Source organism: Poromitra crassiceps (assembly GCF_964638095.1).
Source record: "Poromitra crassiceps genome assembly, chromosome: 8".
NCBI classification, from domain to species: Eukaryota; Metazoa; Chordata; class Actinopteri; order Beryciformes; family Melamphaidae; genus Poromitra; species Poromitra crassiceps.
In genome coordinates, this window is record NC_139629.1 from 18,183,085 (window position 1) to 18,197,134 (window position 14,050).

At 41.4% G+C, this 14,050-nt stretch overlaps 1 protein-coding gene across 1 annotated transcript in view; it reads right to left on the reverse strand.

Annotated features, from left to right (window-relative positions):
* Window positions 1-10,525: 10,525 nt before the first annotated feature.
* erbin (erbb2 interacting protein) overlaps window positions 10,526-14,050 on the reverse strand; it is a gene marked incomplete at its 3' end in the record, with an annotated part of 100,629 nt that continues 97,104 nt past the window's right edge. The window contains 5 exon segments of the mRNA XM_083642132.1: window positions 10,526-10,633; window positions 10,742-10,816; window positions 10,951-11,043; window positions 11,366-11,533; window positions 13,193-13,249. Coding sequence (XP_083498258.1) covers window positions 10,526-10,633; window positions 10,742-10,816; window positions 10,951-11,043; window positions 11,366-11,533; window positions 13,193-13,249 — 501 coding nt within the window.

Genomic DNA, 14,050 nt, shown 5'->3' on the forward strand with positions numbered 1-14,050 from the left:
TGCAATTGAGATGGTGGAACAGTGGGCAAATAAGTGGGGGTTTAAATTATCAGTACCAAAAACACAAGTAATATGTTTTTCTAAACGACCGAAAAAAATATCCTTCAAACTATATGGGCATACTTTAGAACAGGTTAGGCCCAGGGCATCAAGCGAGTCACGTTGTTGTTCATCTAATATAGGAAGGTTCAGGCCCTCAACCTCAAGAAAGAAGTTTATTTCAGTATCTGTTGAGGTATTTTCAGACGTATAAAGATTTGTGTAAAACTCTCTAAATGTATTATCAGTGGTTCTCAACTGGTGTAGCCTCAGGACCCACTATTTTCCTTGTCATGAAGTCGCGACCGAAATTTCAGATTTTTTTTTAAACCACTCAAATTTATTGCACAAAAAATAGCACATTAATTTAATACACAATGCCTTCATGCACTGTTATAAACCTCAAATGAACAAAAAAGTGCAACTAGGGCTAAAAACCAATTGAAATAAGGCAGACTTGAATTACAGGCCTATATGTTTTTAAATTTAAACAAGTCAAACTGGTCATGCTCAGAAAGTCTTATTTGAACTGTATGAAATATGAAATAAAAGGCAGACTTATCTTGAATTACATGCCTATATGTTTTTAAACAACTTAATAATAATAATAATAATAATAATAAAACAAGTTAACCTGAGCCCTGTACTACGAAACTAGTTTAACAGATCCGCGATAAGTCCCTTTGATCTGGTTTGACTGAACAGGATCAAAGCTATCTAGTTAACTGATACTACGACGCTGGTTTTTTACTAGGTAAGTGGACCTGGGATCTGCCTGTGCACGCGCACGTTTTTCGCTCGTGCACAGGCGCGCGTCCACGCGAAAGAGGTGCGCCAGCCAATCACATTATGAACAGCTGAGTTTATCCACGCCCACACTCATTTCCACACCCATTTCCTCGTTCAATGAAGCGCAGTGCATGATCAGAGTTTTAGCGGATATTTAATGTATCCGCGATTTAATGTCAGAATGAAAATCCGCGTTGGATAGTCTGCTGAAGGGCTGTCTAAAGCAGCAGCTTGTATTCACATCAGTCATTTGATTTACTTTGATCAGCGATTGATACAGCTGCATTGATACAGGCAGCAGCAACAAATCTAAATGTGTAATCTCAGTCTATACATTTCCACAATCTGTAAGCCTATTTAGACCATAGATTTAGAAACGCATGCTCAATGAATAATGATCTCTATCACTCATGTGTGTGGTTGCACTGATCGAATAATTCATATATAAAATAGCCTAGTATAAAGCCTAATAGCCTACTATAAAAGAGAAAACTGCTCAACTGAATTGAGACGACACCCTCACTCCATTTGAGGGTCCATTCATGATATGCGCTGCGGTGATTAATAGTGATCATATTTCTCCACGCATCGTTGAGCTGTTAAGACATAAAGTGGTAAGTAGGCTTAATTTAATTATGTAGCCTACAGAGCCACAAATGTTTTTCTTGTTATATTCTCAGTTGACTGCAATCTATTTTTCATATGGCGATCTTATATGAACGGTGAGTGACTCCAGAGAGCCGATTATATGGGTCTGTCATGGATTTTGATCTTATCCTCTGAAGCTAACCTGGTCGCGACCAGGTTAGCTTTGCAGCGTCAGTTGCCATGGTGATTGAAAGTTAACTTGCTTTGTAGTACGGCTAAACCAGGTTTAAACTCAAACTTACTCGGATAAGGCATTAAACTAGTTTCGTAGTACAGGCTACTGGTCATGCTAATCCAGTTTCAATAGTCTGAATTTAACTAATATGAAATAAAAAGGCAGACTTTTCTTGAATCACAGGCAGGCTATATGCTTTTTTAAACTGGTCATAACTTTTAATTAAACTGGGGCCATGCTAATCCAGTTTCAATCATCTGAATTGAACTAAAATTAAATATGAAATGAAAAGGCAGACTTCTCTTGAATTACAGGCAGAGCATGTGCTTCAGCTTGTTAAACAAGTAAAACTGGTCAGGCTAATCCAGTTTCAATAATCTGAATTTAACTCAAATGAAATATGACATATGAAAAAAAAAGAAAAAAAAATCCCAATCAAAACGGCCCCGCGACCCACCTTTGGGTCGCGACCCACCAGTTGAGAAATGCTGATTTATATCACTTGGTTTAGTCATGAGGCTCCCCCCTGACCGCGCACGGCTGCAATGGTTGAAGAGGATTCCTTCTTTTTAATATATCTTGCCAGGAGTTTCCCTGCTTTTTCCCCTGACTCAAAGTAATTTTGCCTGGCTCTAAATAACAAAAGTTCCGCTTTCTGTGATAATAAAATATTATATTCATACTTTAATTGTGTAAAAATTAGCAAATTGATAGGTGACATGTCCCGTTTAAATATTGTTTCAGCCGTCTGAACCTTTTTTTTCCAATTCTGTAACTTTGGCTATGCTAATTTTCTTCTTGTATGAAGCATAGGCTACTGGATAATAAAGCCTCTCAGGACTGCCTTCATAGCTTCCCAAGCCACCCCAGCAGAGGGAGCCGAGGACACATTGAATTCTATATACTCCTTAATTTGATTCCTGAGGGCTTCTTTAAAGGAACACTCCGCCCATTTTCAACCAGCTTTGTATCATTAGAACATCAGTAGTATATCAGAAAACTGTAAACGGTTTTGAAGTCTGTCATTTAATTTGACAGTTATTGAGTGTTAAAGTGTGGACCAGTGACATCACTGGTCCACACTAACTCAAATTAATAACTCATTAACTCAAATCAACTCTCAATAACTGTCAAACTATTCATCATTCATCTAGTTTGACAGTTATTGAGAGTTGATTTGAGTTAATGAGTTATTAATTTGAGTTAGTGTGGACCAGTGATGTCACTGGTCCACACTTTAACACTCAATAACTGTCAAATTAAATGACAGACTTCAAAACAGTTTACAGTTTTCTGATATACTACTGATGTTCTAATGATACAAAGCTGGTTGAAAATGGGTGGAGTGTTCCTTTAAAGCTAGGGTCTCGTAGCAGAGATGCATTCAATCTCCATCTATGTGATCTGTTTGTTTCATAGTAAGGTAACAGTTCAAGTGAGATATCTGCATGATCGGAGACCAGAATATGACCTATGGAACAGGATAAAGTGGAAGGGGAGTAGTGTCTTAGAAACCAAAAACATGTCAATTCTTGAATACATGTTATGCGAATGAGAGTAAAAGGTATAATCCCTTGCTCTTGGGTTCATTAGCCTCCAAATATCAACTAATCCCAAAGATTCACAAAAACCTTTCACTGTCAGGACGGTTGATGTTATTTACAGATGGTTCAAAAGACCCTGAAACTGGACGGACAGGAGAGGCAGTCTTTATCCCACAGTATAAGGTAGAGATTAAGAAAAGGACTACAGATCATTTGTCAGTATACACAGTGGAGCTCATAGCTATTTTAACAGCTTTGCAATGGTTGGTAGACAATAGGAAAAACAATGCAGTAATTGCCTCTGACAGCTGGGCAGCGCTTGTGAGTATTAGTTCTTTGAAGTCATGTAGACAAGAGATTGTTTTTATGATTCATCATCTTATATATGAACTGTATAAAAGGGATATGACTGTTGGGTTTGTTTGGGTTCCTGCCGATGTAGGGGTAGAGGGAAATGAGGATGTGGACATATTAGCAAAGCAATCACTTAAGTTGAAAACAATAGATATGGATGTTCCAATAAGTAAAGCGGAGGGTAAGTCAATTATTAAAATATATATGCAGAAAGTATGGCAAGAGCACTGGGATGTAAATGAAACAGGTAGGCATCTGTATAATATTCAGAAGAAGGTCGGAGTAGGAAGTAGGCTGGGCAGGAACCGGAAGGAAGAGACAACCATGACTCGTCTCAGAATAGGACACACTGGATTGCATAGTACACTTAATAAAATAGGAAAACACCCAACTGGCATTTGTGCAAGTTGTAACAATCAGGAAAATGTTCAGCATGTGTTGCTGGAATGTGAGAGTTATGAGGAGGAGAGGAAGGTACTGAAATCAGCATTACAGAAAGCTAAGCTAAACTTCACTGTAGGGACATTACTAGGAAAAGCAGTAAGATCTATACAATCAGTTAATAAAGTATTTGAAAGAAACTGGGGTTAGTCGATAGATCCCCTCTCCTTCCCTTCTCCTCTCCCCTCTGCTCTCCTCTCCTTCCATCCTCTCCTCTCCTGTCCTCTCTCAGGAACGTGTCATGGACCAAAGGGCATGTGAGGTTTGTTTCAGGAGGGGTGAAGAAAACACTTCTCTGTAAGTTACTGTCAACACCTCAAACATGTTGTCTATTGCTGCCATAAACTATAACTAGGCAATCATACCACAATTTCCTATGCTAGGTGTAAAATGATTATCAAATGAAAGGCATGTTTTTCTCTCTGGGACTCAAACTTTGTCTTGATTGCACTTTACATGAATCGAAATTAAATTACACAGCTGCTATTTTGGAATATAGCACATGTTGTCTTTCAATGCTTTCAGTTATTACAGAACATTTTGTATTCAAATTTAAGAAAGTGTCTTCCAATGAGTAATCAGAACAATCTGATATTCCCCTGTGTCCCATCTAGGAGGGGGACGGATAGAGAAGGTGCTGATAGCCAATCAGGAGCAGATTTCGTGTCATGTGGCGAGGACAGCCAAGAAGATGGGTGTCCGCTCTGTGCCTGTGTACAGTGATGGGGACAGACACTCCATGCACGTTGCCATGGTGAGGTGTTAGATATCTATGAAACAGAGGATTCTGCTGTGCCTTTTCTTATACTGTTCACTACTTTCTGAACCTTTCTGTTTATGTGCCTGTTTTCTGTAGACGAGGCCTACCACATCGGCCCCGCATCCCAGCAGAGCTACCGGTCTATGGAGAAAGTTCTGGAAGTGGCCAAGAGGTCTGGGTCACAATTGAGTAATTTGTCATTTTTAAAGTGATTTATTTTGTGCAAACTGGAGATAGGGCAAAGGTGGGCAAGGTCAGTTGTTTCTTCTAATCTAATCAGGAAATGAGTTGTTAGTTAATGTTGTAGATCAGAGGTTCCCAAATTTTTCAAACCAAGTACCACTATGTACTAGGGATGTCACAATATATCATCCCACAATATATCGCGATATCAAAACGTGACAATATGTATCGTTGACTGTGGCTCCCAACTCCCCCCCTTAGAACACAGTTTGTGGAGGCCTCTAACCATCCGAGACATGGGCATTAAGAGGTACTGTAACACACACACAGCCCGTGAGTGCCATTCAGCATTCCACCAGGTAGCGCTTTAACACTAATAAAATGTAGCCCTTTTTCAGAAGAACCACTGAGAGCAGGTAGTTTGATGAATATAATAGAATACTCTGGTTGCTTTATGCAGTGGTTCTCAAAAGTGGGGTCTTCAGGGGGTCCCCAGCAAAAAGGATAATAATTTATTTTCACTAGAATTCCAACCATAAGTAACACAATGACTATTTTGGTCTGTAATAAAACATCTAAAAGTGTGATGACCCTCCCACTCTCCTGGCCTTGTCTTGCAGGAGCCTTGGGGTTACTGTGTACCTCGTCTCGCAGTGCCAGCCGTAGATTATATCATCCGTCGCTGGAAGCTTGATGACATCGACTACATGAGACTACTGTGTACCTAGACGGTTTCAACTCGACATCATTTATAAACATTCTAAATTTCCCCCAGCTTATTTCCTGTTGCAGTGTTTGCTAGTAGGACATAAGCTAGGTTCCAACTGTTCCCTATACACGATTCTGTGAAAAGTCTAACCTTGGGTAAAATAGTGATTATCACATTGGTTGTGACAACCTTGTTTTATGAGTGATCCAATTTGTAATATTTGCCAAATAGCTCCATTCAAAAATAGTAGGCACTAGGCTACCATTTGTGTGACTTAAGTGGCAGATCATTGGATGTGTTGCAGACTACAGCATATCTGGATGTATATGCCTTTTTGGCTGGCCAGCTAATCAATGTTGAGACTACCCCAGTGTCAACAAAGTGATATTGTGATATGACAATTGCTAGGTAATTTATATAATAGGATTACAAAATGTGACTTTGCTTACATGAACCATATTGATATACATTGGTAGTATCAAAACTGACCCGTGATTATCGTGATATTAAGGCTTTTGTTTAGTTGCCCATTGTACTTATGGCTACCACTTTTTCATGTTTGGGCCCAAGCTGTTAGGTTTGCAGCACCTCACGCCCACAACGGCTAGTTAATTCTAATTCTAAAGACTTTGTTCCGGCATTGTCCCTTTTCAAGATAAACCCAAAAGATGAAATGAACAATAAAGAATGATTCTTAAAGAGCATTAGTTTATTTTCCACAGGTTACTTCAGAAACAGGATAATTATATACAAAATCTGGAATGTTGGATAAATGCATATCAATCATCATCTTACTGTAGCCGTTTCCAGAGAAACCTTAGAAATACTAGCTATACATTAAAAGGGTTGCCTCTGCATTGCAATTTATTGCTGGTTTTACAAACTCCGGTCACTAATGCCATTATTAATTCTTCTTTTCTCACTTTTTAAAAGTATTTACATTTTGATTAGTACGGTCTAAAATTCACAGGAGACTGCTAAATAAATAAGAACAATGTGGGAGCATAAAAAAAGAGACGAACTTGGATGAAGAAAATGTGACAACAGGTTCTCCCCCTAGGATTGTCTACATTGTCAGACTGTACGTTTTCTCTGTGAATATAAAGAAAGTGACCATTACCCCAGAAAAATACAGACATTTTTCCTATTCTTACAGAATCAAAAGAAAATTACTTACAAAAATTAGCACAAATAATAAAAACAATGGTCTAATCTGCTTAAAATACAATATGCTGTAAGACAATTTGGGGGAAACGCACACGTTTTGTCATTTGACGCCTCTTCAAATTTAAACGCCTTTTTACTTCACTTCAGTTAAAAAATTAAGGGTAGGCCTACAGCTTCACTTAGAGCAACGTTTAACAAACAATGATAATAAGAAAAGAAAAAAAAAGACAATTACCACAGTGTTGTTGTTTCAGTTTGCCATGAGCGCAACGCATGGGTCAAACTGACTTCCTGTTACACACAGGAACAGTACAGTGGATGACCGAATGGCATTGACTGATTCATTGCCAGGGGGATGGTGGGTAACAAATCTAACAATAATATTGTACATGTAATTAAGTGGTTGCAAACATACCGCTGGAAGTTGTGGGGCCGCTGCTCGGTACTGAAGTCAATCATTTCCATCTCTTTTGGAAACACGTCTCATGGGAAAATGATTTACCGCTGAATGAACAGACTCAACAGGCTGATTCCATGCAAACAGGTACATGGACATTTGATCACATCAAGTTGACATAGCATTACATTGTATCTTCTTACACATTCAACTAACAAACATTAAGAATGAAACGGTTTGCCGTCGCAGCTTCGATTGGATTCGTTTTCCCAATAGTGTAGAGGTTGATTTTTGTTGTTGTTGTTGCACAAATGAACATGACAAAGTCATGGAATTCTAAACAACTAACGCTTTGAGACTCCGTTACAAGCTGGTAAACAGCCTCGGGCAGAGTGACGAGAACATTCACCGTTAAACAATGTGGAGCAATTCAATTTCTTCGAGGCAACAAACAGCACTACACATCTCCTGTGCCATTTTGTTACAAAAAGATTCTTCTCACAATATACATATAAAAAAAAAGAAAATCATGTATAAACATCAGATTACTTAACGTTTGTGTTAAAAAAAAGAAGAAGCTATCTGATGTTTGTTTTTCTGAATGAAAATAAAGGCTTCTACTATTGCTCTTAACTCATTCAGGGCCAATGACGTCTTTGACGTCTTATCAGGAATAGCCCAGAGGGCCAATGACGTGTTTGACGTGTTTTTGTTTTTATTACTGCAGGGCGTAGTTAAAACACTTCCCCAGCCTGTCACATGGTATCAGGTCCCTATCATCTAAGACAACACGTGAACAAACACATACCGCAGCTGTTGTTTTGAAATTGAGCAGGAGGAATATCAGAAAATGGATAAGGAGCTTGCCTTGTGCTGACAGGAGAAACCCCATTGAAACGCCCCTCGCGCGCTGCAGGAGCTGGTCGCTTTTCTGTGTGCCAGCCTTCCTGTGTGCCAGCCGGAGAAAACCGGAGAAAGTAATCCACAGATGCGTTTGATCATCGGAGGAATGAGGAAATGATCGATCAGCAGTGATCAGAGGGCGGTGAGGACGTGTTGAATAGCCGAGGGGAAAACGGCAACGATAGCAGGGAGAATATGACAGGGCACATGGACGAGCAGCACATGAACAGCTAGGCAGGCAGAAGTCCGCTGCCCGTTCTCAAGAGCTTCATGAAATCGCTGGACTGCGTGCCCTCCAGTGTAGTGTCTCTGCTCCACTGTTGCTCCTGGCCAATCCCGGCGCCACAGGGCGTGGTTATTGCTTATCCTATGTGGGGTTAGAAATCACGCAACGAAGGGGGATCGTGTGTGTGTGTGTGTGTGTGTCTGTGTGTGTGTGTGTGTGTGTGTGTGTGTGTGTGTGTGTGTGTGTGTGTGTGTGTCTGTCTGTCTGTCTGTCTGTCTGTCTGTCTGTCTGTCGGTGTGTCTGTCTGTCTGTCTCTCTGTCTGTCTGTCTGTGTGTCTGTCTGCACACTCACTCACACTGCTATATTGTTGAATGTAAAAAAAAAGCACTTCATGTGTATATATATATATATATATATATATATTTTTTTTTTCATTTGTGTCATAACGAATAGTATTTACATGTCTGATGTCAATACAGTTCAAAATAAAAGAATTGAGAGCGAGTTCTGCTTGAGAATGTATATTTTACAGAAATTGCATTTGCTCCTGTTTGTCATCTGAGAGAGAGACATTTTGGGTGAAAACAGGGTGTATATAAATGGATATAAGTAGAGTACAGAACATGCTAAAAGCTAACTTTTTTTTTCCTGGTGAACCCAGAGACGTACATCTTCATTTTGAGGTATTGCAAATCACTCTGGTGCTAATAGATAATTTACTGTGGGTCTTGAAAGATGACCAACAATTATGAAAATCTTTGGCCTGTGCTAAATATTGGCAGTCCTAAACTGGCCCTGAATGAGTTAAGCCGTTATGCTGCAAATGTACTCGCAAGAGTGATTCATCTGTTGTGAGTGAGTATTGCTTGGATCTCGGGGTAAAGCTCCCCCCTGTTCAAACAGCTCAAGGTCTATGGCACTTGACAACTTGCTTCTCCCCACTCAATTCTCTGTACAGCAAAAGGAAACCAGATCGAGACACTGCTCCACGTGATGGGTCTATAAAGCGTGGCGCAACATCCGTTTTGTTTGTTTGTTTTACAGACACAAAAGGCAAACTGTGGTCTTCTCCCCATATGAAAATAAAAGGTTGCCAGACATTGAAACCCTCGCCTGTTAAGACGAAACCACAGAGGCCCAAACCCGACCTGTTCCGATTCAGACCCCGTTCTCGCGTCGTCTCGTGCGCTCACCACCTGTAACGTTGCACACTTTCCAAACGTGCTTTGGTTAAACTAGCGTAACCGCCACATATTTTCCTGGCTTTGACAAAAACCTGCAACTGGCAAGGCGGATGAAGGCCGAGCGGACGCACAGTAACTTCGCACTCTCGTGGCTTTTCGAGCTTCCGTTTTGTATTGCAGTCCCAGAAATCACATGCAGCCATTTTTTTTATCGGCATCTTGAAGGTGGTGCTATTCCCTCAGGCTGTGAAGGATTTTTGATGACAGCATAGGAGGTGACGTGATATGCCAAGCGGGTACAGCGGCGTTGGACGACGCAGGTTTTGTGGTGCCAGAGGCAGATGGTGTCCTCTTCGCCTCGTTCGGGGCTCTTTCGATCTTACAATTCTTTCCCCCAAAAAACAAAAACACCACCGTGTTCTACATTCGTCTTCACACATTAAAAAAAGCACATAACACTGTCCCCCATATCAGATCACACAGCAGACCAGGAAGTGGTTTCAACTTAGTAGTAATGACCAAAAAAGAAAGGCAAATCGGATGACAAAAGAGAGGGAGCCCTGCCCCCTAGTGGTCAGCTACAATTCATGTTCCTCCCACAGAAATAAAACTCATGATGAAGGGGGGTTAATGAGTTTTCGACTTGACGGGGGTAAAAAATAAAGAAAAGAAAAATCTGTACAGAGACCACAGTAATTAGTTGCGTCAGAGCAGGTCATATCCTCGGCTTCCTCTATAGAAAAATACATACCACAGTGATGGCCTTTTGAGGACGCGTGCTTCCAAGATGTTTGCCCCCTCCTCTCCTCTATCCACTACATTCAGTGGTTCCCCCCCCCCCCCCCCCCCCCGTTACATCAAGGCTCTGAAGATCTCTTATTATAAATAGTCTCCCAGCAGGTATCGATGAACCAGTCTCTTTCCGTGTAGAAAAATACCAGAGTCAGAAGAAATGTCTGCGTCCTTAGCGGAGGTCCGTTTCTCCTCGGCGAAAAGGGGTGGAGTCTACGCGAGCGCATCTCTGACGATGATCATATCCACAGTGCTGGGAAACGTCTTCAGCAGGGAGACAGCGTTCCCATGATCAATATTCACAAAGTTGTATCCATTTGCCTGGAAGAAATCATATTTTGTGGTTAACATGTTTAAAGATCCTCACTGGGGAAACGTTTAACTAACTCATGATTTGTGACTTCTTCCTTTTTTTGCAGCATACAGTACCTGGATAATTTTATCTCCCGGTTGAAGGATCTTGGATGCCGGTCCATCAGGTTGAACCCTTGTCACAAATATACCCTAAAAACGACACGGGGGGAAATATCCCATCAGTTACATACGTAGCAGTCACAAAGTTGTACCTAATGAGCGATAGCCCTCAATGTGCTCTTGTAAGTGTAGTTGGTCAGAAATAAGATCTGGAGGGGACGTACATTGTCATCTGGATGGAAGGGGTTTCCCCGGCCCCCCACTCCTCCCGATATACTGAAACCAAGCTCAGGATTCTTCTCCACTTTCACACGGATCTGAAACAGACCCGCACACTTTCCTTAGCCATTTACTTACAGTCACTTACTGTTTATTACATACCCATTACATATTAGGCTTAAAAATCCATAGAGGGTATTTCACAAGTTGTTAAAGTTTAGTTAGGTATTTAAAAAACTTAAATGGGTCAATGGCTTACAAATGTGATTAATCAAACATCAGCGAAGTCTATTTTCCATTGATCTACCGTTCTTAGTGTTTTTATAGGGAGCCTGTAGCGAAACCACTATCCTGAAAATCAACGTTTGATTCATTTCTCAGCAAATCACGATTTCCGTTCACATACAGAGCGTCCCTCACCTCTTGCTGCATTGAGTCGTGCGGGAGGCGTGGCGGCCCCTGGGGCTGCTGGGAGACTTTGAGCATCAGGTAGTCAATGAGCTGCTCTCTGGAGGGGTGGCGGGCCATTGGTGCCTGGCTCATCGGAGGCCGAGCGGGAGGGCCCATCTGACCGTTCATTAAAGGCACCTGTGTGAGACAGACGCACACGTCGACGGGCGAGAGAGAACGGAGAGTCAAGCAGTGTTACGCTGCATATGGAATCAACGATCACGTCTTATTTTGATTTCAGAATAAGCTGTTGATTTCTCCCCCCCCCCCCCCCCCCACTCCCTTCTCAGGATGCTGTCAAGGGGAATGCTTCTACCGACTCATCACCTGGAACTACGATGTCCTGAAAATCACTCACCGCCAGCACACAGGACAAAGTGCACACACACAGCAATTCAATTAAAAGTATCAGATTGAATTGTTTGAATGGGGATATTCAATTTGTGTGATTATTATCATTATTATTTTAAGATTATTTGTTGGTGCATTTTTGCCTTTATTGGATATGACTGTAGATAGACAGGAAAGGTGTGTGTGTGTGTGGGGGGGGGGGGTGACATGTGGCAAAAAAGGAGCACGGGTTGGATTAGAACCCGGGGCGGCCACACAAAGGACTAAGCCTTTGTGGTACGCGCCCGACAAGATGAGCCACCAGGATGCGGAAGAATGGAGAAACTGTATTCCTATTATAAGACCAGTATTAAATACAAATACAATTCATTACACAACACATAATTATAAATACACCATAAATTAAAATATCTTAAGACATTTGATGCATCATTCATATGTCTCTGACCCAACTCATTTAAGGTCAGGACCTAAAGGAACAGTTCACCCAAACATTACAATTCTGTCATCTACTCACCCTCATGTCAGTTGAAACACAGGTGAATGTTTGTCCATATAACACACAGGGAGGCTGCCAGCACAACTCCAGAGAAAAGCAGTCACCACTGACTTCAGGTGTACTGTACTGAAGTCAATGGTGACTGACTTCAGGTGTACTGTACTGAAGTCAATGCTGACTGACTTCAGGTGTACTGTACTGAACTTCAGGTGTACTGTAGTCAATGCTGACTGACTTCAGGTGTACTGTACTGAACTTCAGGTGTACTGTACTGAAGTCAATGGTGACTGACTTCAGGTGTACTGTACTGAACTTCAGGTGTACTGTACTGAAGTCAATGGTGACTGACTTCAGGTGTACTGTACTGAAGTCAATGCTGACTGACTTCAGGTGTACTGTACTGAAGTCAATGCTGACTGACTTCAGGTGTACTGTACTGAAGTCAATGCTGCCTGACTTCAGGTGTACTGTACTGAAGTCAATGCTGACTGACTTCAGGTGTACTGTACTGAAGTCAATGCTGACTGACTTCAGGTGTACTGTACTGAAGTCAATGCTGACTGACTTCAGGTGTACTGTACTGAAGTCAATGCTGACTGACTTCAGGTGTACTGTACTGAAGTCAATGCTGACTGACTTCAGGTGTACTGTACTGAAGTCAATGCTGCCTGACTTCAGGTGCACTGTACTGAAGTCAATGCTGACTGACTTCAGGTGTACTGTACTGAACTTCAGGTGTACTGTACTGAAGTTAATGCTGACTGGTTTTCTCTGCAGTTGTGCTGGCAACCTCCCTGTGTGATATAGACTTCACACACACACACACACAGCCCTGGTATATTTAATTTCCCCAAAATATATATATTTTTTAGCTTGAAATGTCTATGTCAAAATGCTTTGTTACTGGGCAAATAAAGGTTTTCAACTTTGACAGGTATTAGGCCTACTTTTCTGTGAGGGTCCATGCTGTAGCACTGTTGCCCTTGGGAACCAAACACATCATCCTACAAAGGAAGAGAGAGACAGCGGTTAACATTCTGCCATAATCTCACTCTATAAAGCTTGTGCGTCATTCGCAACAAAAGGGGAGGGGGAAGCAGGATAACTGACACCCCAGACAATTAGCTAACGACATGAGAAGTTTTCATGTCTCGTAAACCCATTAGTCGATCAGGTGTTGATTTAGAAGAGGAAAGCTGCACATCTGATTAAGACGGTGAAAAACGGACGATTAAAAACTGTTAGGCAATTCAGACACTAAGCACAATGCAACCCTAAATATTAGCCTACCAAACGCATATCTTTTCAATGTAAAGTAGGCAATGGATACACAACAGTCTCAGACACGTATAGGTAGCGTAAAGCTGAATTTTCACAGATTTCCACACCCAACATTTTCTTATTCAGCTAGACACACACTACCACCGCTTACCTTGACAAAACACAGTTTTCATCTCCACACACAAAGTGAAAGGCTATGAAGTGATTCTGAAGTGATCAAAAGTAGGAGTAAAGATGAATGATTAAGAAGACGATGATTGAGGAGAGGGAGGGGAGGAATCATGGCTGCAGAGACACATTGCAATCACAGGTTCTAACCTACAGGGGGCACAGTGGCTGTTGATTGGAGGGTGACACACAGGGATGATGGCACAGACATATCAGTGTCTGGCAGGTTTAAAAGGGGGGTGTTTTGTACCATACAACTATGATAGCAATATTGCATAATCTGAACGAGAACATGGGACGCAATTCAAGGAAGGCTTTCTTTATCAAGAGAACGACCTAAATAAGTTGATTTCCCT